The sequence below is a fragment of the Chelonus insularis genome, unplaced genomic scaffold (assembly GCF_013357705.1).
Source record: "Chelonus insularis isolate UGA/USDA-ARS -01 unplaced genomic scaffold, ASM1335770v1 contig_109_pilon, whole genome shotgun sequence".
In the NCBI taxonomy this organism is placed as follows: domain Eukaryota; kingdom Metazoa; phylum Arthropoda; class Insecta; order Hymenoptera; family Braconidae; genus Chelonus; species Chelonus insularis.
The window spans coordinates 268,847-294,613 of NW_023276349.1; the positions used below are offsets into that span (position 1 = coordinate 268,847).

General features: G+C 31.4%; 1 protein-coding gene across 1 annotated transcript; it reads left to right on the top strand.

The window, feature by feature from the left end:
* The first annotated feature begins 1,052 nt into the window (after window positions 1-1,052).
* On the top strand, window positions 1,053-25,767 carry LOC118065381 (uncharacterized). Its single transcript, XM_035080664.1, has 7 exons — window positions 1,053-2,054; window positions 8,074-8,159; window positions 8,431-8,654; window positions 8,745-8,954; window positions 25,059-25,164; window positions 25,476-25,556; window positions 25,676-25,767. The coding sequence occupies exons 1-7, from the start codon at window positions 1,096-1,098 to the stop codon at window positions 25,765-25,767; spliced, it is 1,758 nt and encodes a 585-aa protein (XP_034936555.1). The 5' UTR covers window positions 1,053-1,095.

The following is a 25,767-nucleotide window of genomic DNA, read 5'->3' on the forward strand; positions in this document are numbered from 1 at the left end:
CAAGAACGATGATGAAACATCATGCCAACCCCTCAAGATTTTTTCTTGAAAAATCAAGCAAAAATTTAAATGATCTCAGGGATGATTCACAGCCTTGACATATTCTAGAAATTTTCAGCGAGAATGATGATGCAACATTATGCATTCGATTTTTTCTTGGAAAATCAAGCAAGAATTTAAATGATCTCAGGGCTGATTCACAGCCTTGACATGTTCTGGAAGTTTTCAGCGGGGGATGATGATGAAACATTATGCAAACGTTTTTTTATGCATGTTTTAATTTATGATTGCATCAAAAATTGAAACATTCTGGAATCTTTGTTTTGGAGGGGATGAATTGTATTTATACCCATGCGACTCATGTTTAAAATCACTGATCAATTGAAACTGTGAGAAATACATTGTTATACATAATTCAAAACAGTAAAAATGGATCTATCAAGAGTAAATAAAATTGCCAAGTGTGAGACGTACTTACCAACCAAAAAGATGGATACATTAAAACCGTCTAAAACGTATAAAATTACTGGTTTAAAAGAACTTGAAACTGTGTATGGAACAAAAGTTGTGGCAACAGTTAAAAATAGCTACATGATATTTTTACCTCCAAGAACGGTGAAAATTTTGGAAAATCATAAAGAATTTGAAAAATTGGTTGAGTTGGCCGTTGACAACAGATTATCATTTTTGTACCATGGTGGAGCTAACAATTCTTTTGAATTCATAGTTGATGATGAAATGTAATCTAAAATTTTACATGTCAAACAAAAAAAATATAATGGATACAATTGATGAAATGTAAATCTTACGATAATCAATGTAATCTAAAAAAAAATTTTCATGTTACAAAAATAATGAATACAATAAATATTTGAAATTATTGTTCTTTTGATTTAAATATTTCCCCTCTCTACATTTTAAGAAAATCGTTATTTAATGACGGTTAAATTTGGTAATTGATATTCTCGAACTCTCAAGAAATTTTTTCGGATTATGGCACCACATTACAAGGTCATCCAAAATCCTATATAAATCTTTTCAAACACGCTTTTTCATCATTGTAATTCTGAAGTTTGTCTAGTATAGTCGAAAGAAATGAGTGCATTAAACTATTATTCTGATTTAATTAAAATGATGGAGGAGGCTTATACTCTTCTACCATCTTTGAATCATGAATCTAGTGAAATCATTGATAAGTGGGTGCGAATTAGTAGTGACAATATTACTACATTAAACAGACATTTGCAATCGAGTGGTTTATCGGTTGGTGAAAAACAACGAATTCAATCGATAATTGCAGCACTCGCAACATTACATGAAAAGTTTATAAATCATTCAATCGTTGGAGGAAGCCTTCAATCAACAGAACAATTGATTCGATGGAAAGATTTAGAAAATATTTTCCAAAATCGAATTCGCACTGGTGTTGTCATTAACTTGCAACATTTAAATTTACGAGACTTCTTATTGGACGCTGAAAAGCTGATTACCGAAAAGTTGACAGATATAGTAACAAGTGAGGGAAATTTAAAAGTGAACTTTGTCCTTGCTTGTAAATTCAGTAATCAAACAAATGATGGAACAGTTGTAGAAATTAAGTACTTTAATGTTAAAAATGAAGCAATTTTGCCGTCAACAGACATAAAAAAACATTTTCTGGAAAATGTTGTTGACAAACTACTAACAAAAGTCGAGGATTTTCAAGAACGAGATTCTGGTTGGTCACTTGTAGAAATTGAATATCTGCAAGTCAATATTAATCGTTATCAACCTCTATTAGCTGGACAATCTACATTTATACCTCTACCAAAATTTATACAACAAAAAAAAGCAGTACTAAATATTAAAAACAACGATCAATGTTGTTTCTTTTGGGCTGTTACTGCAGCTCTTTATCCTGTTTTTGTAAATTCAACAAGAACAAGTTCATATCCTGATTACAAAAGTGTGTTAAAATGTGAGGGTATCAACTGTCCCACAACCTTACATGATGTTCCAAAATTTGAAAAACTCAACGATTTACCAATAAATGTGTATGGTTTAGATGACTGTACGTATGGTTTAGATAATAATTGTGAAATTATTCCGTTATATTTAAGTAAATATTATAAAGTAGATGAGCCATGTATTCACCTGTTAATGGTACAAAGTAGAGTAGAAGTAGGTGATGAAAATAATAATATTAATCCAGTTTTTCATTTTTGTCTGATAAAGGATCTTTCAAGATTAGTTGGAAATCAAATTTCTAAAAATGCACACAAACTATTCTTATGTGATAGATGTTTAAATCACTTTAAGATAGAAAAATCATATAAAAATCATCAAAAAGATTGTATCAATATGAATGATACGCGAATTTCACTTCCGGAAAAAGGTGTTAAAATAAAATTTAAAAATTTTCATTTTAAACAGCCTGTGCCATTTGCTATCTATGCCGATCTTGAGAGTATTCTTGAACCTGATAATGAAGGTAATCAAAAGCATATTCCATGTAGTGTAGCCTATTATATGCACTGTACATATGACAATTCAAAATGTCGATTTAATCTTAAACGTGACGTTAATTGTATAAACTGGTTCATGACTGAGTTGAAAAAAATAGCTGAAACTGTCAAAACTTACCTAGAAAACGCAGTACCAATGAAACCATTAACATCCCAACAGTTAAACGATTTTCATAATGCAAAAATCTGTCACATTTGTAATAAATCATTTTTACATGATGAAACGAAAGTACATGATCACTGTCACTTTACAGGCAATTATCGAGGCGCTGCTCATGTTAATTGTAATTTAAATTATCAAAATTCAATCATTAGCTGCATCATTTAAAGGTTATATGGAATTATTACCTGTCAATAAAGAAAAATACATAGCATTTACAAAAACAGTTGATCAGAAAATTTCCCACGAAAAAAGAAAAAAAGAAATATTTGTTAAATTACGATTTATTGATTCTTTCCGATTCATGAGCAATAGTATTGAGAAACTTGCATCATTTTTGGATAATAATGCAAAATCAATTACCAAAAGTTTCTATCCCGAGCCAGATAAATTTCAGTTAGTAACTCGTAAAGGTGTTTTCCCATATGAATGTATTGACAGTTGGGAAAAACTTGACGAACGACAACTACCTGACAAAACAAAATTCTATTCGAAACTCAACGATTCGGCCATTTCCGATGACGATTACCAACATGCACGCCACGTTTGGGATCAATTTCAACTAAACACCCTCGGTGAATATTCAGATTTATATTTAAAAACAGACGTTCTTCTGTTAGCAGACATTTTTCAAAATTTTAGACAAAGTTGTATCTCTACTTATGAGCTTGATCCGTTACATTACTACACTGCACCTGGATTAGCTTTTGATGCTATGTTGAAATATACAGAAATTGAACTCGAACTCTTGGACAATGTGGAAATGCTTAATTTCATAGAAAAAGGTATTAGAGGAGGAGTGGCACAGTGTTCAAATAGATATGCAAAAGCAAATAACCCGTATATGTGTAATGATTATAACCCCAATGAAAATATATCATATCTCATGTATTTTGATGTAAATAATTTGTATGGAGCAGCAATGAGTGAGTACCTACCAACTGGATCATTTGAATGGGTGAAAGATGACATCAATATTTCTAATATCTGTGAAATAATTAAAAATATCTCCAATGATTCTCCAGTTGGTTACATTTTCGAGGTTGATTTAGAGTATCCAAAAATCTTACACGAGCATCATAAAGATTTGCCATTGTGTCCTGAACACCGTAAACCTCCAAACAGCAATAGCAGCAAACTTATGACGACATTATTACCTAAACTTGAATATGTGATTCACTACAGAAATTTAAAACAATGTCTCGATTTAGGAATGATTGTAACCAAAATCCATAGGATCCTTAAATTTAATCAATCACCATGGATGAAGAAGTATGTAGATCTGAATACAGATTTACGAAAAAAATCTAAAAATGATTTTGAAAAGAATTTCTATAAATTAATGAATAATGCAGTTTACGGAAAAACAATGGAAAACGTTCGGAAGTATAAAGATGTAAAGTTAGTTACACAGTGGGAAGGTCGGTATGGTGCAAAAAATCTCATTGCCTCTCCAAAATTCCACAATAGTATAATTTTTGACAATGACATGGTAATAATAGAAATGGAGCGAAAAAATATATATTTCAATAAGCCGATATACGTAGGATTTGTAGTTTTAGATCTTTCAAAAATGTTTATTTATGACTTCCATTACAATTTAATTAAAAGACAATTTACAGACAATCAGGTAAAATTATTATACACAGATACAGATAGTTTAATTTATCAATTTCTCAATGCTGATATTTATGATTGCATCAAAGATAATATACATAAATTTGACACCTCAGACTATCCACCAAATAACCGTTTTAATATTCCATTAGTTAATAAAAAAATTGTAGGTCTTATGAAAGATGAAAATAAAGGTGAAATAATGACGGAATTCATTGGTCTAAAAGCAAAAATGTACACATTTAAAGTTCAAAATAAAAAAGACAAATATAGTAAAGCAAAGGGTGTCAAAACTGCAACAATAAAATCTATAACATTTGATGATTACAAAAAATGCTTACTTAATCATGAAAAATTATGTAAAACGGAATATCATATAGTCAGCAAGAAACATGAAGTACATACAATTAGTAGACAAAAATTAGCATTAAGTTGGGAAGACAATAAAAGAGTTCTTCTAGCACAAACAACTGATACACTTCCTTGGGGTTATAATTTATATTAAATAGTGTAAATAAATTATTTTAAATATGAGGTTTATGTTAAAAAAAAAAAAATAATTTGTAAGAAAAAAAAAAATTTATTCAATAAAAAAAAATATTATAAATTATTTACATTAGTTTGTATTGAACTCATCTTCTACAAATAATATGACAAAATCATCTTCATTCTTATTGGTCTTATTTTTTTTAATTTCTTTTAACATTCGTTTATTAATTTTATCAAGACGTTTAATTATTTTTTTTTCTCTTTTAATTTGTTGTTGTTCTTTATGAGTTAAAGATATCCATTTAATATTAGCAGCTTTATCTTTTGTATAACGTGGTAATTTTTGAGCATCACTATACATTTTGTCAGCCATTGTTTCTAGCTCTTCAGCTAAAGACATTTTGGCAGTCATTGTTTCTAACTCATCAGTTAGAGACATTATAAATCTTTTATGTTAATCCAGCTATTGTGTGTTTTATCGAATCCTAACCACTTGACAAAAGCTTGATTACCACGTTTTTTCAGAACTTTTTCTACCAAATAAATATCAGGGTATTGAACCTTAGTCAATTCTTCTTGATAAAAACCTCCTTCAATCGGTTGATCTTGATAGTCGACAAGCTTGTAGGTTACTGGATCAGTATTCAATACTTGACTTACATTAAAGATTTCAGTTGTCCAATTAGGGGTGTATCCCTTCTCAAAGACATGCTTATATTTACTTATGCGTACTTTGTCCCCAACCTTAAATTTAGTCTTTTTTATTTTTTGTTGAACTTCAAGTTTATTATTGTAGATAGTATGACGTAATTGTTTCTCATTGGCTGAAGTAACATCAATCGGTTTTATTTTGATGGTTCTATGTTTGCTATTGTTATATGATGTCATCAATTTTGGTAAGATGTCTATCCACTGGTAATTACCTCGCAACGTAAATTGTTTCCACATTTGACTTTTTAACGTGCGATTAAATCGTTCACATATAGATGCCTTAAGATTACTAAATGTGGAATACATTTTGATATTATATTGTTTCATAAGTGCTTCAAATTCTTTATTGTAAAATTCTTTTCCTCTATCAACATGCAAAAATTTTGGCACTCTTTTTTGTGATAGAATCGATTTCATTGCATGGGCTACATCTTTACCATTTTTAGATTTTGTGGGCACAGCCCAAGCGTATTTTGAAAAAATATCAATAATAGTCAATAAATACTGATGACCTTTATTATAAGATTTATATGCTGTCATGTCAACTAGATCAGCTTGCCAAGTTTCATCAAGCCCACGTATATCAACATGTCGTCGTTGATAATTTCTTCTGACCGGTCTATGCAGCTCTTCAGTTATTATTTTTTTCTCCTTGTTCATGATGCTGCTGATCAAGATATTTCCGAATATTTTCTTCCAATTGTTTAATACTTTCAGCTTGTTTACGATTTGCTTTTTTCAGTAAACGTAATCGATCTGACTCATGCAGTTCAATTGTTTCATTCAATTCTTCTTTCAGACGTTTACGATGTTCTTGTGATGATTCAATATGTTGCTCTACTTGAACATTAATGATTTTGATTCTTTCTCTATTTTCTTCAACAATTCTTCTTAAATTCGCTACAGTTTCGCGTAACAGACGTAATTCTATTTCAATAAATTTTTTTAAAATTGTAATCTTTTTTTCAATTACTCCTAATGATGTTGCATCATTCAAATCTACTGGTTCAGCGAGATTACACAATCTCTTATTATCCATGTCAAACTGTTGATCCACAGTTAATTTGAATCCTTCACCAGGAGGCCCACGAACAGCACTTTTCACAATATCTTTCGCTAATTGTCGTCCAAAAACGTCAACACTCATTTTTAAACCTCTCACTTCAAAAGTTCTTCAAAGAATGAGTAGCTGTGTAGAATACATCAGATTAATAAAAGATTTCAGCTTCACGCAATTCCTCTAAAATTGATAAAATTTCGTTAGTATGACTGAAATTTCCAGCAGTTTGAGATGCAATAAGTAAACGAAGTCGATCTACAAGTTCATTGGGATCATCCCAATAAATATAATCGGTAGGATGATTTTGTTTATGTTTAATCATATATTGTGGTAAACTTCCTCCACTTTTTGGTATATATTTACTGATTATGTCGGTGAATTTTTTTAAATTCTTATCTACTCTGATACTTCTGTCAGGAAGATAATGCTTTCTTTTGTTATTTTTGATTGATCAGGTGAATTCATAAATAATAATTCCAATAGACCAGAAGTAGTATTGTATTTTCTATCACCAATATAAATAAAATTATTGTCGAACCTGACTTCAGAATCACCCATCATCAGTCGATTACCTTTTAACTTTCGTATGCCATACTTTGTATCTAATTCTACTACAGGTATGTCTTTAATAGGAGTACTTTGATGGGTAATTGTTGCTGTTGTATAAGAATCATCATCAGTTATTTCATAATCAGGTGTAAGGCTTTCTTGTTTGCTTTCAACTTCTTCTTTAGGCTCTTCTTTAGGTTCTTCTTTTTTTATTTTTTTTCTTGAGGTTCCTCTTTAATAAGTGTTCTATCAGCTAATTGTTTAAGAGGAGTCACCATAGGTTTAAATATTTCACTCATGGTTTGTTGAGTCATATCTCTTCCAAGTTTAATCAATTTATGCTTTTGGCGTATTGCATCACTAACTTTCGCTATTTGATACAATATTTTTTTTTCTTGTTGCAGCTTCGTAGTTTTCATGTTGACACTTTGACAATCACATACATAATGTACAATTTAATGTATTCACGGTGAATTTATACTTATAAAGCAATCAAATCCTCTTCTATATCGCCCATTATTAAGATCACTGTCTTTATCAATTACCAAGAAGCCATATTTATCATTATTCCAGCACAGTGAACATATATCTCAAAAATCAGAATAAGTCATGTCAGTATTTACATGATCATCGTAAATGTGTTTTAGATTCATGTCATCTTGCCTGAAAAGATCAAGAAAGTTTGTATTGTCACGTACCAAATATTTTGGGATTCGTACATAAGTTTGACAAAGATAAAAGCAGTTAATTTCTCTATGTCATCCCATACAAAAATAGATTCGCATATTATCTTGTTTTTCGCATGCTACGTCATCGAAAATCATAATTGAGTTGGGTTTTGCTTCATCCGGTTTTACCACTTCCTCATGCTCATTAAAAGCATAAAATTTAATACCTTCAATTGGTTCAATTATTTTTTTTAAAAACTGATATTTAGGTTGGTTAAATGATTTTGAATACAAATAAATATTTTCAAATCGTAGGCCATTTGGATGTACAATAAGTGCTGAAAGAGTATTTGTCTTTCCACAATTTGATGGACCACAAATAACACCACGGACACTATTTGGTAAAAGTTGTCCGTGACGTTTGATATTTGTGTCTCGTGATAGGTCAAAGTTAATTACAGGCAACTTAATGTCTTGTTGATTGAACTTCATCTTGATGTAGAATGACATTCTAGCTATAAATTTACATCTTTTATAGGTGTCGAGTTAGTCGTTCTTGAACAATGATAGTGCAAAGACGTATCAAAAAACGAGGTGCTGGTATTGTTAACACACTTATAAACAAATTGCCATTTGAACTTCATATACCAGGATATCATTATTGTGGTCCAGGAACTAAATTGAAGGAGAGATTAGCACGTGGAGATCCAGGAATCAATCCATTGGACGCTGCTTGTAAAGAACACGATATTGCATATTCGCAAAATCGAGATAATATTGAAGCTAGAAACGCAGCTGATAGAATACTTGCTGAAAAATCTATGAAACGTGTTTTTGCGAGAGACGCAGATATTGCTGAACGAATTGCTGCTTTAGGAATTTCCAACGTCATGAAAGTTAAATCAAAATTGGGAATGGGTTTGAAAGAAAAAAACAAAAAGGACAAGGGAGTTAAACATTTGCGAAAAGTTGTTAATTCAGCAAAGCTTATGTTAAATTCCAGTTCAGATCCTATTAAATCTGCATTAGCTGCTGCACGAAAGACTGTTCGCGATGCTGGTGGAAAGAAAAAAATCAAAGTTCCACGTATTATACCAATGCCGCCAAAAGTGGGAGGTATTTTACCTCTTATACCTCTATTTGCAGGTTTAAGTGCAGTTGGTGCTGTAGCAGGTGGCGCTGCTGGCATTGCGAAAGCAATTAATGATGCTAGAGACGCCAAACGTCAATTAGAAGAAGCTAAACGACATAACGAGAAAATGGAAGCAATAGCTTTGGGTAAAGGTCTACGTCTAAAACCGCACAAGAGAGGATTAGGATTGTATTTGAAACCGGTAAAAAAAAACTTTTAAATTTACCCCATCGTGCACTGACTGATATTGAACTTCAAAAATATGCAAAAATCATGAAAATACCCTTTTTTCGTGGTGTTTTTATGTGAAATGATCTTCCAAAATCTTCACCGTGGAAAAATGAATCAGCAATTATTAATCTCGATGATAAAACTGGACCTGGAACTCATTGGGTGGCATATAAAAAACGTGGTAATAAAGTTATATATTATGACAGTTTTGGCAATTTGCAGCCACCACATGAGCTTATGAAATATCTTAATGTTGATAAAATACTGTACAATCATGAAAAACATCAAGATTACAGTACAGATAATTGCGGACACTTGTGTTTAAAATTTTTACGTAGAAAAGTATAAAAGTAATATGCACTTTCCAATAAGCATCAGTCATGGATGATTCACTCACGTTAACATTGTCTGGACAAACGTCCATTCTAGAAGCGTTTTATTTTCCCCCAATTGAATTATCATCATCTAAAAAATATACCTTAGGACTTGTGGAATTGTTAACCTTCAATTCCATTCCAAATATTGATAACGGCAATAATAAATTTTATTATACACTCAATGGTGAAGATAAAAGTATTAAAATACCCACAGGAAGCTATGAAATTGAAGACATTGAAAATTATTTGAAGAAAGCTGATACTCAATTATCAATTTCTATTAAGCCCAATAATAATGAACTACACAGTGAAGTTTACAGTGAAAATGCAACAATAAATTTCAAACCGCATGATTCTATTGGTAGTTTGTTGGGCTTTAGTCCACGAGTTATTTTTCCAAAATTGACTCACACATCAGATTTACCAGTATCTATCTTGAAAATTAATGCATTAAGGATTGAATGTAATATTACTACAGGAGCATACATGAATAATCAGTTGGTACATACGATTCACGAATTTTTCCCATCAGTTCCACCAGGATATAAGATCATTGAAGTTCCATCAAACGTCATTTATCTTCCAATCACCGTACAGACAATACATAATTTACAACTGCGCATTGTTGATCAAGACGGTCAATTGGTTAATTTACGTGGTGAAACTGTAACAATACGTTTACATTTGAAATCAGTCACGTAATGGGGATTGTTTATAAACCAATAGTAGGGGGAAGCTATAAAACTAACATATCATGCCTGAATCCCATCAGTCATCGAAGAAAATTCAAACGATTAACTTATCAAAATCGATTATTCCTACAAAGTCTGGGACTAAAAATACGCAAAAGTGCAACAAAATTAAAGTGAAAGTGTGTTGTCTTGCATGTCTTTTACCATGGAAGAAGAAAAATTAGCAATAAGCAAAGGTGTCATATTTGATGAGTCTATTGCACACATTGAGGTGCATGCTCATCAACCATATGCATCTACAACATATAATAATAATGATGAGATACATATCTCAGTTCAACATCAAGATTTATGTCTGTTGCCAAGCAAAAGTTCCCTTCATATTATGGGGAAATTTACAAAATCTAACGGAAATGCAGTAGCAGCAACATCAAGATTCGTTAATATGGCCGTATGCTATTTATTTGAAGAAATACGATATGAATTGAATGGTGTTGAGATTGATCGAAATAAAAATGTTGGTCTTACAAGTCTCATGAAGGGATATCTATCTCTTCATCCAGGTCAAAAAAATTATTTAGATAATGCAGGTTGGGTAACTGATAATGAAAGATTATTTAATGATAATGGATACTTTGATGTTTCGATACCGTTACATATGCTATTGGGATTTGCTGAAGATTATCATCGCATAATTGTCAATGCCAAACATGAATTAATACTTACTCGTTCAAATACCGATCTTAATGCAATTGTACAAGCTACAGCGGAACCTGAAGAGACGATCACGCTTATAAAAATTGAATGGATCATTCCTTATATCACTGTTGCAGACATGAAAAAGGTAGAATTGTTAAGTTACATTGCAAAAGACCCACCGATTCCAGTGAGTTTCAGATCATGGGAATTATATGAATATCCAATGCTGCCGAACACAACCAAACACGTATGGGTCGTAAAAACATCAACTCAATTGGAAAAGCCCCGCTATGTTATATTAGGATTTCAAACTGCACGCAAAAATAATGCTACAAAAGATGCAAGTCATTTCGATCATTGTGATTTAAGGGATGTAAAACTTTTCCTCAATTCACAATGCTATCCATATGGCAACATGAATCTTGACATAAGTCACAATCAATTTGCCTTATTATATGATATGTATAGAGATTTCCAAACATCATATTATGATAAAGAAGCAGAACCTCTACTCACGAAAAAAAAATTTATAGATATAGCACCACTCGTTGTAATTGATTGTTCTAAACAAAATGAATCCTTAAAATCAGGACCAGTTGATGTTCGACTGGAATTTGAATCATCAAAAGCTTTTCCTGCTAACACATCAGCCTATTGTTTGATCTTACATGATCGAATAATAGAGTATAAACCTTTAAGTGCGCAAATGAGAAAACTAACATAAAATATTGTAAAAAATATACATATTATATAATTATGATTATATTATTCATGTATTAATCAAATTTTTTTTTTGCTATAAATAAATTGTGTACATGAAAAAGATTACTGTTTTCATTCATTTATTTCCAAAAAAAAATCTGATAGTTGGTAGCGCAAATTTTGAGAGAATATCAATACATTGACAAAACTTTGAAAAAAAATCAGTTATTTTTGCTGATAGTGAAATTTTAATCGCGGTTGGTAAAAAATCGGTATTATCATTGAAGATAATTTATCGAGGTTGGTAAAAAAAAAATCGCTGCCGATAATTTATCAGTGTCGATAACTTATCGCGGTCGGTAACTTATCGTCAAAGTTATCGCGGTCGGTAATTAGTGCGGATCAGAACCCACTTTTTTTGACTTGGCCGGTATTGCAGAGTGATCCAGAACCGGCCCTGCTTATCTACTAATTTTCTCATAATCGTCGGCGTACTGCAGCAGATCGTTTACGTGATGTATATCAGAACGACGTACATATAGTTTATATTCTGGTCGGAGATTGCGGTATATTCGCTCTAATTGACTTTCGGCACTCATTCGACCATAACGCCGTATGAGAGTTTGTGTGGCTATTATATAGTCTCTGGCCGTTTCGTCGGGACCTTGAGTCCTATTTCTAATTTCATCTTCCAGTTGTACATCTAAGTTTACGGGCCAGAAAAATCTTTTTAGATCTATGAGGAATTCCTTCCAATTTCGCCAATCCTGGCTACTATTGCGGTACCACAGCAGAGCTTCGCCTTTGAGCACTAGCGGGACGCATTTTAACAATACATTGTCCTTCCACTGGTAAGCCGTGCTTAGTTCGTCCATCCGCTTCGGTCATTATCTACGAGGCTGGCTAGGGAGTTTCGTCTGGTCGAATTTGTACTTTCGAGCCTAGCCGTGTGCCTCACTGGCCTTTCTTGTCGTTGCTGTTTGCCACTTAGATCGGATAGACATTGTGTGACCTCAAAATTACGGTCTTGCCGATTTGGAGTAATGATAACTACATTATCTCTATGTGAGGGGTTTCCCCCTCTTCCTGCAATCGAATTACTTAAAGAATTTTAAGATGCGTTAATATCTGCCCGAGAATTATTCAAACTTCGTAGTGAGTAGCTTGTTCCAGCTTCTGGCTCATTTAAATTCCGTTGGGAATTAGACCTGTTGATTTGACGAATATGCTCAATGATGAGGGTTTTTAACTCCCCCACAGTGGCTCCTTCTTCGACCACAATTCCTCTCTTCTCACATTCGGCTACGAGCTCTGCTTTTCTTAAACTCCATATCCAGGTGGTTCCTTCCCGTGAATCCGACATTTTTAAAGATCCCCCAAGCAATGGGGTTTGTTCAACAAAGTCTCTGACCTCTCAGTCGTTGGACTTGTAGTTAAATCCTTACTCACACGAAATTAAAAAGAAAGCAAAAAAACGGCGGTCAGGTCCCTGTTCGAGCGCCAAAAATCTGTAGAGAACTTTTTTTCCGTAGATTCTAGAGGAAGTGATACCCTCCACGTGCCTTCAGCTCGTCGAGTCCAGGATTCTTGTGTTTACTGTGGAAGGGGCAGGGGGGGGGAGGTAACGGTCTCGATAATTGAATTAAATTAGTTGAGTTATATTTTCAGAATTTTATTAATAAAACAGAATTTAGGTAAATGAACAAGACAGAAATAAACAAAATTAAAGTGAATCTCGAAAAAATGATGGCGGAGTCGGAGATCGGTTAACTAGGTGTCTATTAGCTGTTGCTAGCGAGATTATTAGACGGACGGAGTACCCGAAGTGAGAGTGGGTAACGGCGGTCTGGGTGGTCGGCGGGGTAACGGGTTCTGGAGGGGGGGGGTCTCTTCTCTCCGGAGGTGCACGCCCTCTTTACTTCAATCCACACCAGGATGGGGTTACGACCCCAAATGACTCATGCAACAACGGTGTGAACTGGACGCGTGACTCTAGAGGGAAGGATATGACCTCCTTTCCAACACCCCAGGGGATCGGCCCCTGGTGACGGGTAAGCTTGGCAAATGGCGATTGACCGGGTGAAGACCTCGGCGACGGGGTAATACCTTCGTCCTGTCGAAGCGGTATTGTACCGTGTAACGACCTCGGCGACGGGGTGATGACCACCGTCTTCTTGCCGCGGCGCGAGTGCCGGGTAACAACCTCGGCGGCGGGGTAAGACCTCTGCCTTTTTGATGGGACCGGTCAGCCTGGTGTTTCACCAGACTGCTGGGTTATAACCTCAGTTTTTTCTCTACCCGGGGTTACACGAAATACGGTGCCAGGTCACGTCCATGGCGACGGAGATAGGGAGAATCTTGGGGTCCTGGTGGGTGAAGACCTCACCCAGTTGGCCGGGAAATGCCTCGGCGGTACAGGGTTATGACCTCCCTGTGGGTAACAACCTCACAAACGGCAGGGTAATGCCTCAGCGGTGACGGAGTTACAACCTCCTGGTGGGTGAAGACCTCACAAATACTGGGTGATGCCTCAGTGTTTTGGGATAAGACCTCTGGTGGGTATTATGCCTCACCTGTAGTGTTCCGGGTGATGCCTCGGAGCGGAATGGCCCTCTGGCCGCTCAGCACGGCCTCATATCCTGAGCGATCCCCACTCAGCGGCCGTCCCCACCATGATGTGGTGACGGTGCTGCCGGTGTCGCTCGGAAGAGTCATCGGGTGTATGGTCGGTAAGGGGGTTCGCATTTATGCTCACCTTGGGCCATATATCCAAAGTATTTTCAAATCATATATAGTTAGATAAACACACATGAATGTGTCTAATGTTAATTACCATAAACGAATAAAAGAACTCTTGTAATTGTTTTATACACACTTCGGGGTGTCTTAAAATTGATAATTTGCTTACAACATTTAAACATTCGCAATGTTTACAACATCTAAGCATTCGTTTCACAACAATTAATACATTCATACTCTCTGTTCATAACATTTCTATGATTAAAAGACATTATTTACAATAGTTAAATATTATATCGTTCATACAGCATATAACAATCTTGCTTACAAATTTATAAAATCTATCATAATTTTTTTTTATCAAACTTTTGATTGTTCTTGTACATTAATAATGCAATTTATACATTATTTGAGAATCATAATCATGTATATTTGGTACAGTTGAATGATAAATCAGGTGTTCAGAATTTACGTACATTAATTTTGCTTGATTTGGAGAGAAATATTTTAAAATACAGTTGTAATGGAAATTATAAACATCATTTTTTAAAGTATCTAATATACAAAACCCTAAGTAAATTGGTTTATAAAACACTACATTCATTTTATCAAGTTCTACTGCAATTAGATTTTCATCATAAATAATACTTGAATTAAAGTTTGGTAATGCAATGTAAGATCTTGCTCGTTGTTGCTCTTCCTCACTAACAATCCTAACTTTTTCATGTTTTCTAACATTTTTGATGGTTTCACCATAAACAGCATTTTTCATCAATTTATAAAACTTTTTTTTAAATTTATTTAGTGATTGGTTTTTCATATTTATACTTAAATCAATAAATGATTTTAACCATTGTGATTGCTTGAATTTAAGAATTTGATGTACTTTTACTAATTTCAATCCTGAATTCAAACATTTTTTTAAAGTTTTGTAATGGATCACATATTTGTTTTTATTACACAAATTTGATATACATTGTGACTCTTTAAAATTAGGTGGAATAAAATGCCCAGAACATAGTGGCAAATCTTGATGAAGTTGAAACAATGATTGACAATGATTGAGGATATTCCAAATCCACTTCAAAAATGTATTCAATTAGCGAATCATCTGGAATATTCATGACATTGATGTTATTTGTTTCCCACTCAAATGAACTGTATGGTAAGTAAAAACACATAGCAGCTTTGTAGAGATTTTTTATTTTATAATGCATCAGGTAGGATTTTTCTTTTTCAAAATTAAAACCAAAGATAAATTTATTGTGTACTTCAGTAATTCTGCTATGACATTTAGTTATTCCACCTCGAATACCTTTTTCAATGAATAATCACATTTCAGGATCTTTGAGTAAATCTAGCTTAACACCTGTCCATTTAAGCATAGCATCAAATGCTAACTCAGATGCTGTGTGATAATGTAAAGGATCATGATCGTAAGTAAAAAGACACTCTTTTCTAAAGTTTTCAAAAATATCAGCTTGTATAAGTACATCTGCTTTTAAATATACAAAATAACATTGTTTCAATGTTTTAAATTTCATATGGGACCATAATTGTTCTACGTATTTATAATTGTCCTCTGGTATATCAGAATTATTTGAATAAGAATAAAACGATTTTTTGTCAGGTAATTGAGTTTCTTTAAATGTGTTCCTACTATCAAAATATTCGTATGGAAATACCCTTTTATGTGCCACCAATTTAAATAACTGCTCACACAAAAAAAAAGGTTTTTGTTAGACTTTTTAAACTATCATGTAGATATGATGATAATTCATTAAGACTTTTTTCTATGAACAAAAAAGAATCAATAAATTGTAATTTTATTAATACATCATTTTCTTTTGAGTAATTTGAACCTGTATTTATAGAGGATACATTTTTTTCACATTCAACAGTTTTTGTAAATAAAATATATTTTTCTTTATCAATAGGTAAAACACTTATAGGTCCGGGGAATAATAAAGATAATGATTTTATGATTAAATGAGAATTATATGTTGATAAATTATGAAAAACGACTGGGATAGTCACACTAATTTTATAATTTGAATAACAATGGTGATGAGCTGGACCACAGAATTTTCCTGTAAAGTGACAATAAATAGGAATCCTGATATGATCTCTTGTAAAAAGTTTTTCACACATGTAGCAAATGTTTGATGTATAAAAAAAATATATTTTTTTATCATTTAAAGCTCCATTTGGCACAGGATTATTAATTATGTCGGCGAATATTTCACTCAATTTGTGTAACTCTTTTGAAAAGTAATCTATACAATCTTGACTACATTTAAAATGTAAATTCGACTTTGAGTTATCGTAAGAACAATGAACATAAAATGCTATGCTACAAGGTATTAATTTAGATTCATCTTCTCCAGTTGTTTTAATAGAACATTTTAAATTGGCATAGACAACAAAAGGTACTTGTTGTTCATTAAGATGGTTAGTAAATTGTATACAATCATCTTTTGGAAATGAAATTTTACATTTATTTATAGCTATGCAATCCTCCAAATGATTATCGAGCAATCGCTGACTGGAAAAATGATTTAAACAACGATCACATATAACAACTTGATTACAATTACCATATATTCCATTGCTTACTAAGTGAGATAAATTAGTTATAGAAGAATAATGATATACAGAAATCGGTGCTCCATTGATTATGTCCATTTTATTTTGTGATGCTAACAGAGGAATGCAAGAGCGTTTCATACTTTTTTATAATTTTGACTTAAGTAGATTGGTACAATAAATTTATTTTCATCGAAACCATAGACATTAATTAATGAATTATTAACTTTTTCGATTTTTTGAATATATTGTAATAGTGTTGGATACCTTATGCCAGATTTGCTATAAATTTATTGAAATATAAAATTTGATGGTGTGGTACCTGGAACACTATTTGATAATAACTGATGATATAGTGTAGCAGTAACAGATGCGATGAAACAAAGTTTGTTATTCTTTGGAATGTTGCTCGTCACTGTTATAGAATCCGTTAATTCTGATGGCGTACAATCGTTGATGTTTATTTCACGACTTATGATTTCTGCTAGTACAAATCCTGAATTACACTCTTGAAATTTTTCAATAGTTTCCAGTAAATTCGATTTTATTTCGTAAGTGAATTCTTCAGAGAATCTTGTAATTGATAGTACTTGTTTATTTTTCACTGTTAAATGGTTTTCTTCATGAACGGAAATATCCTTTTTTACATTTTCAAAAGTACATACAAGTTTGAAATTTATTTTAATACACCGTTTGAATGTTTTGAGGTCTATTATTTTAGCACCAATTAACTTTTCACAAACTGTTAAAAAAATTACTGAATTCAAATGCTTTGTATGTAGTATTTAGTGAAAACTAATACTGTAACGGTTGTTTTTCAGGTTTTTGGTGAATTCAAAATCTTAGATCTATAGAATGTCAATTTAACATTTAATTAAACTTAATTAATTGCATGGATTTCAGTTGAATTGACTTACTAATTATTTATCCTATATATAATTATTGATAACAATAAAGGAAAGTATTATTGAGGAGAAATGACTGGTAATGCTCTTAGCTCAGCTGTCCAGAGTTCCACCAGGAACGTCACCTTTTCGTATATCTGACTAGAATGAGCAATTCGGGCAGCTAATTACTCGAGTATGTTTAATTACCCTTAGAAATAATTTGGTGGTGACTTATTTTAACGCAAAGAAAGACTAAATTTGTTTAAATAAATATAATAAAATGTTTTATTGACATAAAAATAAACAGTAATTTCAATAATAACGTATTTACAATGGTTCGGGTATTTTAGATTTCCCCGCGTATAATATTTCAAGTACGGTCGGTACAAATGAAAGCAATGTTATCGTTTATGGCTGGTAACCGGTATCGGTAACTACTGGTACAGGATGAAACTATGTTACCAGCTTTTAAACAGAAATTTAAATACTAGAAAATTGATATTTTGAATTTTGCCGCGCTGGAAAAAACAAATGGCGGTTCAAGCTATTCTCTACTATAGTGTAATTGACTATTACTGAATTTTATGACTCTAATGACTTTAAATAATACTTTTATAACGGCTAGAATGTTTAGTACAAATAATACTATTATGAACTATAAAAGTGAGACTACGGTTTTTGAATATCACAAAAACAACAAAATAATGACTTACGAACGGTCCACGACTTGAGGAAGAAGAAGGGAAATGCTCCCGCTCTCCTTGTCAAGAATACAAAATAGTTTGAAGTAGGGAAATGCTCCTGCACTACAAACTAGACTGAAATGGGAAATGCTCCCTGTTTCAGTCAACAGATCCAATTTTTAAGGTTGCCAGTCCAATTCCCAATTCTCAAATATACAGAATTATTTTAATCTAAAAAGTGTGCGAATTGGATCTGGCGTAGCCACCTAGCGGCGTATGCTCAACTATGCTGGCGGTATGCAGACAATATGTCTTAGAAATTTTCTGAAAACTCTACTTAAATTATTCTCACTCTTAAATACTGGGAGGTGTCTCTCACAATACTATTTCGAAATGCAGTCCCAATATTAATCCATTTTTCATCAACGTTGAATGATGTTTCAGCAAGTGTTAAAGAATAATTTGTCACAATATGTTCACTATTCACCACATTATTTTGATTCTCGTTAATCACATAAGAACGTAATTATTTATTTATCAAATTGCTTATAGTATTCAACTGTAATGTGGAATTTATCAATGGTGCATCAATGTAATTTTCATAACATAAAGACTCTAAATTGATATTAGAAATATCCAACCAATCACTAAAATATTGTTTCTCTATTATGACCTGTCTGTACAGTGTCTGGAAAACATCTGACTAGAAAAGAGTGCCCTTTTCTGTCGCATTAGTCTGGTCCCTCTCCTTCTTTGGGCCAGCATATTTTTGACCATAATGTATTATATGGTATTAGAAGAAGAATTTTCTCTCTTGTAAAAGGCATGGCCAGTTGTCGTCATATCCGTCATCGTTTTATTCAGGTGTTGTTTGGTTGTTAGAAGTAATGGCGGGAGACATTTTTAATTTAAAAATGAAATATAATTTTTTTCTCTTATTTACGTATATAATACGATGCTGAGCGCCTGTACTATTAGTTTTTTCAAAATTTAATCGGTAACGAAGAGTTTAACCTTGAATTTAAATAAAGGTTTTCAATTATTAATCCTTTAATATACAGGGTGTCAGGTCACTTACAACGAAGCCGGATATATGTAATGCGAAAAAATAAAAAGGATCTGATATATCAACTTATATTCACAAATTGATAGTTTTCGCAAAAAAAATTATTAAAGTTTGGTGGATTAATTCGTGTTTCAATAAAAATAATCGCCATTAAGTATCGTCACGCTACCTATAACTGTAAGAGTTTTTTTTCCGAAATTCACATACGTAATGAATTTTAAAATTAGACCTTTTCAAATTTTATGAATAATAAAAAATTTTATCATTTAAAAATGTACTTAGATAATGTGCAGTGCATCCGACTGTTGAAATCATTTTTATAATGTTTAGTTTTTTTTATTATATTAATTCATAAGTTCAATAAAAAAATTTTACAGATAAGTGGGCGAGAATTACTTAATCCAAGAACCTCAACAAGTTAGTTGGAAGAAAATAATCCAAACTACTATCAATTAAGACATTTTCCGATAGTTTAGAGGCCAAGTCATACCTGAAATTGAAACAATCTACTTTGATTGAAAGATTACATAAAAAAATAATTTAATTCTTGATTTCTCAATACTGATATCGAGACTTTCAGATTTCTCTTCTTCAAAAAAATGAATTATTTTTTTATTATTATTATTTTAATTTTTTACTATTATTAAATAATTTACAATATTATTTAATAAAATTGAATGATAGATTAAAAAGAAAAAAAATTATTAAACTAAATTGAAACATGTGACGTACCAGCATTGAATCGTAAACATTTTAAGTGATGAACATCTGTTGTGGATTTAGACTTTGTGATAAAAAAGAACTTTTATTTTTAATGTTTCTTTAAAAAAATCAGGAACAGAAAAGTCACATTTTAACAAAAAAAAATTGTTTCGTGGATTCACAATTGAAATGAAACGATTCTTTCTTGACTTTCATTTTTACACTGATAGAAGAATATATTTGGTGGGACTAAATAAATTTATTAAAATTATTTTTCAGCATTTATTTGATACATATAAAGATTTATTTGTAGGTAATAAATCTTCTTTGCTTAGCTGTCAAATATTATTATATTTATGAAACCATAAAAAATTCACACAAAATTGAATGGTTATAATGTAATTGCTCGTCGAGCTATTGGTTAAAAGAAAATATTAATTTTAATCATTACGAAAGCGTTATCTTTTATTTAAAAATTTCCAATAAATAAAAAGTATTTCATAATGTAACCTAACATTTGATTATGCTTTACCATCATTCTACCTTACCATCGAGCCCAATCATAGTATTTAGATGAGAAATAAATATTTGTTGGCAGCTAAGAAATCATTCATTGAGCCAAATAAATCTACTCTAATAAATAATTTCTTAACTGTTAACAAATGTTCATTCGATTTCTTTTTCAAATAACATATTTATTAGCTGCTAATAAATTATGTTAGATAGGAAGAAATACTTCGATCAGTGTTTTTGTAATTTAATAAATAAACGCATTTTATTGTTTGCGATTACTTCATTTGTTTAAAGTACAATAGAATGATTCCATGAATTCAAAAAGATTAAATACGTCTCCATATAACGTGAAATTCCCGCCCGAGTAATATTATTATAAGGGGAAGTGGTAACATTTAAATTTTGCAATACGGTTGATACTATAAAAAAACTACACTCTAGGTAAAATATCACAATGATTTTGATATATGTCACATACGCAATTTCCCTTTCACAATGTGTCCCATTTTTCATAGCTGAAATCTCTTTGAGTAGTAAAAAATTGTTCTCTTTCCACCACGTAGTCTTTTAAAACGATCTATAAGATTCATGAAGCAATAAAAAATAAGGGAAATATCATGCAATAAATCTTTAGTTGATTTACTTCACGAATCCAATTTATGATTCAATTTAATCGAAACATTATTATAACTTTAATGATATTAATTATTATTAAAAGTTGAGGCGTGAAAGTTTTACGTAAATTACAAAATGCAGCTAATTAACCTTTTTTATGTTATTGATTCTTCACAAAAAAATGGCCAGACTGATTTCGCCAAAAACCTAATCAGTTTGAAGTTAAGTAATTGCGAATGCAATTGGTCGGAGATGATCGAGACGAAAAATAATCCCGAACGTACATACATACGTGTACACATATACATCCACTTAAAAACTGTTGTATTCGACTCTGGGGACTTTGAAATGTGGAGATATCCGAATAGAATTTATTTTTTGGGAAAAAGTCCTAAATTTCCTAAATTCAAGTTAGGCGCCGAATGGGATACCACATTATGCCCACATTGGGAATGTAACGCTTGTCCCTATTGGAACCAAGTGAGGAAAGCCTAATTAAGGCAAGTTAAATATAAAAACTAAGTTTTGTTTGATTATCTCATTTTTCATGATTTTTTATTGTCGAAATACTATTCATTGAACGTATTTTAATTAAATTACCGCGGAAATGTTCCTTAGGGGATTCAAACCTACGATTGCTAGCTTGCTCGCATCTGAGACCCGTTTTCTTTACCAGCTCAGCTATTCATTCAATGAAAAAAATTATTACTATTATATTAATATGAACGAATCCACATGTATAATTTTTTTAAAGATTTATGTAAATCATTATTTATTTTAAATCTCCATAATAAATAATGTTAATGGTTTAAATATTTTCATACGTTTAAAGGAAAAAGAATATCCGAAAATATTTTTATTATTACAATACTTTGTTTTTGGAATTTAAAGAAAATACTTAATTTAATAAAAATCTCATATTGTTACAAATGTATGTTGAATTTATCCTCACAACTTACGACTTGCAAAACCGGACCTATTATAATAACACCCCACGGTGAAGCTACAAATTTCTATTTGTAAACTTGATACAAATTTTAACACACTTAGAAATTGTACAAAACAATCAAGACTTCTATACTTTGTGTATGGTACTTAACATTGAACACGTTTATGCGTACTCATTTTTAACACACTTTAATTTACAGTTACATAACTTTTCCAATTTCATAACATTTGCGAAAAAACAATGTTTATCGCTATTATATCCTTAAAATATCATTAATACCTCTAGACAATGACGACTTTAAAAAATTTTCTCTCTACATGAGTTTAATTTTCAAGATAAAAAAAAAAAAAATAAGATTAAAGGGGGTTTCATTCTATATAAGCACTGAAAACAAAATAAAAATGATGATAATAAATGATAGAACTTAATCAAATGTAATAATAAAAGATGTTCAACATTCAGACTTGACTGAAAAATTTAATAAATTGGTAATAATAATACTTCCCGTCTGCTCTTAACAAATGTAAATATCATCAACATGCATTTATAATTAATCATGATTCCAATCACTTCCAGCAATATGCACAATTTATGCAATAAAAACAAGAAAGGGTCCAGAAGGGTTTAATGAAACTTATCACATAGCTTTTATAAATTATACGACGATGCCCTGGTAAAACGAACCGATAAAATCCAATAGATACCCATAGACAATTTATAAGAATGAATAAAAAAGTATTGGGTCTATCGGAAGAGCAGAAAACGACTTATAAACTTTTTATAAGTATGAATCAGAATTTATAGGAGTTAAAAAATTATTTTTTCAATGTATAAGAAATTATAAGAATGAATGAGAGATATGCAATAAGATTTAATAAGAAGTTATAAGAAAATAATAATTAGAATTTCTGCTTCAATTAATGAAGAATTATAATCGCAAACGCTATCAGAATTTATGAGAACTTATCGGCAAATAATATCCAAAAATTTATCGCACGAGTTTATAAGAATCTGTAAGAGCAATTTTTGTTAGAATTTATAAGAACCTATTAGTAATAGGTACTTTAAATATTATAAACTAGCTATATAAGAATCTATAAGAGCAACCATTGTAAGAATTTACAAGAACTTATTGGAAAATAGTATTTAGATATTCATCACTTAGGTTTGTAAGAATCTATAAGTGGAGATGGCATCAGAACTTATAAGAATGTATTTGTAAAAAATGTACTGCGTCATCTCCTTCGGATTTATATGAATCTATGAGAGTAATTTTCGTTAGAATTTATAAGAACTTATTATAATTTATAAAACCTTATTATAAAGTCGTCAGTATTTGCTAATAAATTCTAATAGAAAACGATAAAGTACTCCTTATAGATTATTGTAAATGTATAAGAATTAATCGGAAAATTGCATGAGAAATATGACGATTTTTATAAGAATTTATAAGAAAATGTCTTATGGATACTTATAAAATGTGCACTATTTCTCATGCAATTTTCCGATTCATTCTTTTAAGTTATTTTTTTATAAGTTTTTATCGAAATGTTTAACCAGGGTGGTTTTGTGGCTGGCGTTTGTGCCTCTGTACTTAACATTTACAAGTAATGCTATTAGAGTTGTCACTCTTGCTTTATTATTATCACTAAGTGGACTTGTTTAACTGGGATGCCTGTTTTTTCCCAAGATATACATAGTTTTAATGAAACCAGAAAAAAATACCAAAGAGTTGGCAATGACACAACATAGAAGCTCATGTTTACCAACATCAGCAGTGCCAATGCTTGTTTTTAATGGTAATCACTTTAAATTTATTTGAAGTATCAAAAAATAAATTAGAAAGGTTTGTAATTATTTTCTTGTTTAACTTAATTTTTTTAAAATTACGATACAATCTCCACTCTCTGGCTGCTAGAGTCTAACTTCTAAACTTTACCATATAGAGAGTTGCCCTTGTCATCGTTAGACAAAATTTTGATGGATTAATGAGGGTATCAAGGATACAAATTTCTTTGTAGATGAGTTTAATGATAAAAATAATTAAGATATTTTAGTATAGAACTAGGTAACGTGGGCTGTTGTTAGCAAAATATTATTCCCATCAAAGCAGTGTATTGAATTTCTTCAGATTTTAAAGGAATACCCTCCACAACCCATAGCTCGTCGAGTTCAGGATTCAATAATCGTGGAGGGGGACGAGAAATCTTTAGTAAATGACGGTTTTCAATAAAACAACATATTATTCAAACAAACAAAATAGTTATTATACGAAAACAGACATTACAATGACATTTGCAAAAATACTGAACAGATACGGAATTTAAGTACAAGTAAAACGGATGGAAGTGGAAATAGAAAATGATCAGTCGGTTAGTTAGTCGCAAAAGTGAAGAAACCGGATAACAACCTCCGTCTCTCGGAAACCCCAACTAGAAGAAAGCCGTCTAAAAGACAACTTATGGATTACGATAAAAAGATGTCTAAATGCTATTTGATATTTTTATAGTCTTCCTACAGACATTCAAGAAGATGTCCATCTTTGCGTAAAACTTTGGTCAAATGACATCCAAAAGAAAGTCAAAACATTGTCTAGATCTCCTAAAGACATTATTTTATTTTTCTAAAAATTACTTCCTATTGATATCTTTCTAATGACTTTTGGAAAAACTAATTCTTAATTTCTAAAAAACATTATATAGGCATAAAAAATTGTTTCTCTTCTAGTTGGGAACAAGTACTTTTATTCTCAAAGGAGGCATAGACTTAAAAACCGTACCCCATGCCAGCATTAGAGAAAATAAAAGACACCCAGTGTCCACAGTGAAATCTCGTATGTCTTCCTCTCTTAATTTTTAACAAGTAAAAACTTGCTAAGCTCTGCTCTAGTAGAACGCAAAACGAACCTATTTGAGATTGAATCCCTTTCAACAATTCTATATTTGAAACGGGAATGGATTATTTTTCTAGGATAGATTTAATATCTAAATCATAAGTTAATTTTAATGTTAATGATTTTATAAAGATTAAACACATAACTAATGCATTATACCTGGAACCAATCTCTAGTATTTTTCTACCCATGTACTAGAAATTACTTTCATTGGCCTCAAAAAAATGAATTTTACTATTCTTGGTCCACAGGTGAAGCTATTAAATCTAATACTTATTCAAATAGACCATTACAAAAATCATCAAAATCTAATTATACTTATACAAATCGTTGTGAGTTATAAAAAAAATTTGATCATTAAGTTAATTGTTTTTTTTTCTAATTAATATATGGATATAGTACATATCATTATAATGCCTTTTTTTACTATCAAACATGAATTCTTTTGCAGGTAAATCACAATTTTTGCTAAAAGATGAAAACATAGAACTAGAAAATACTCTCATAAAAAACAATGGAAAATTAGAAACAAACACAACTTAA

Coding starts and splice junctions, on each gene's coding strand:
- LOC118065381 (XM_035080664.1), top strand. CDS start 1,096: ATGAGTGCATTAAACTATTATTCTGATTTAATTAAAATGATGGAGGAG. Junction 8,160..8,430: donor AACACCACGGACACTATTTG/GTAAAAGTTGTC, acceptor ATTGTGGTCCAG/GAACTAAATTGAAGGAGAGA. Junction 8,655..8,744: donor GAATTTCCAACGTCATGAAA/GTTAAATCAAAA, acceptor AATTCAGCAAAG/CTTATGTTAAATTCCAGTTC.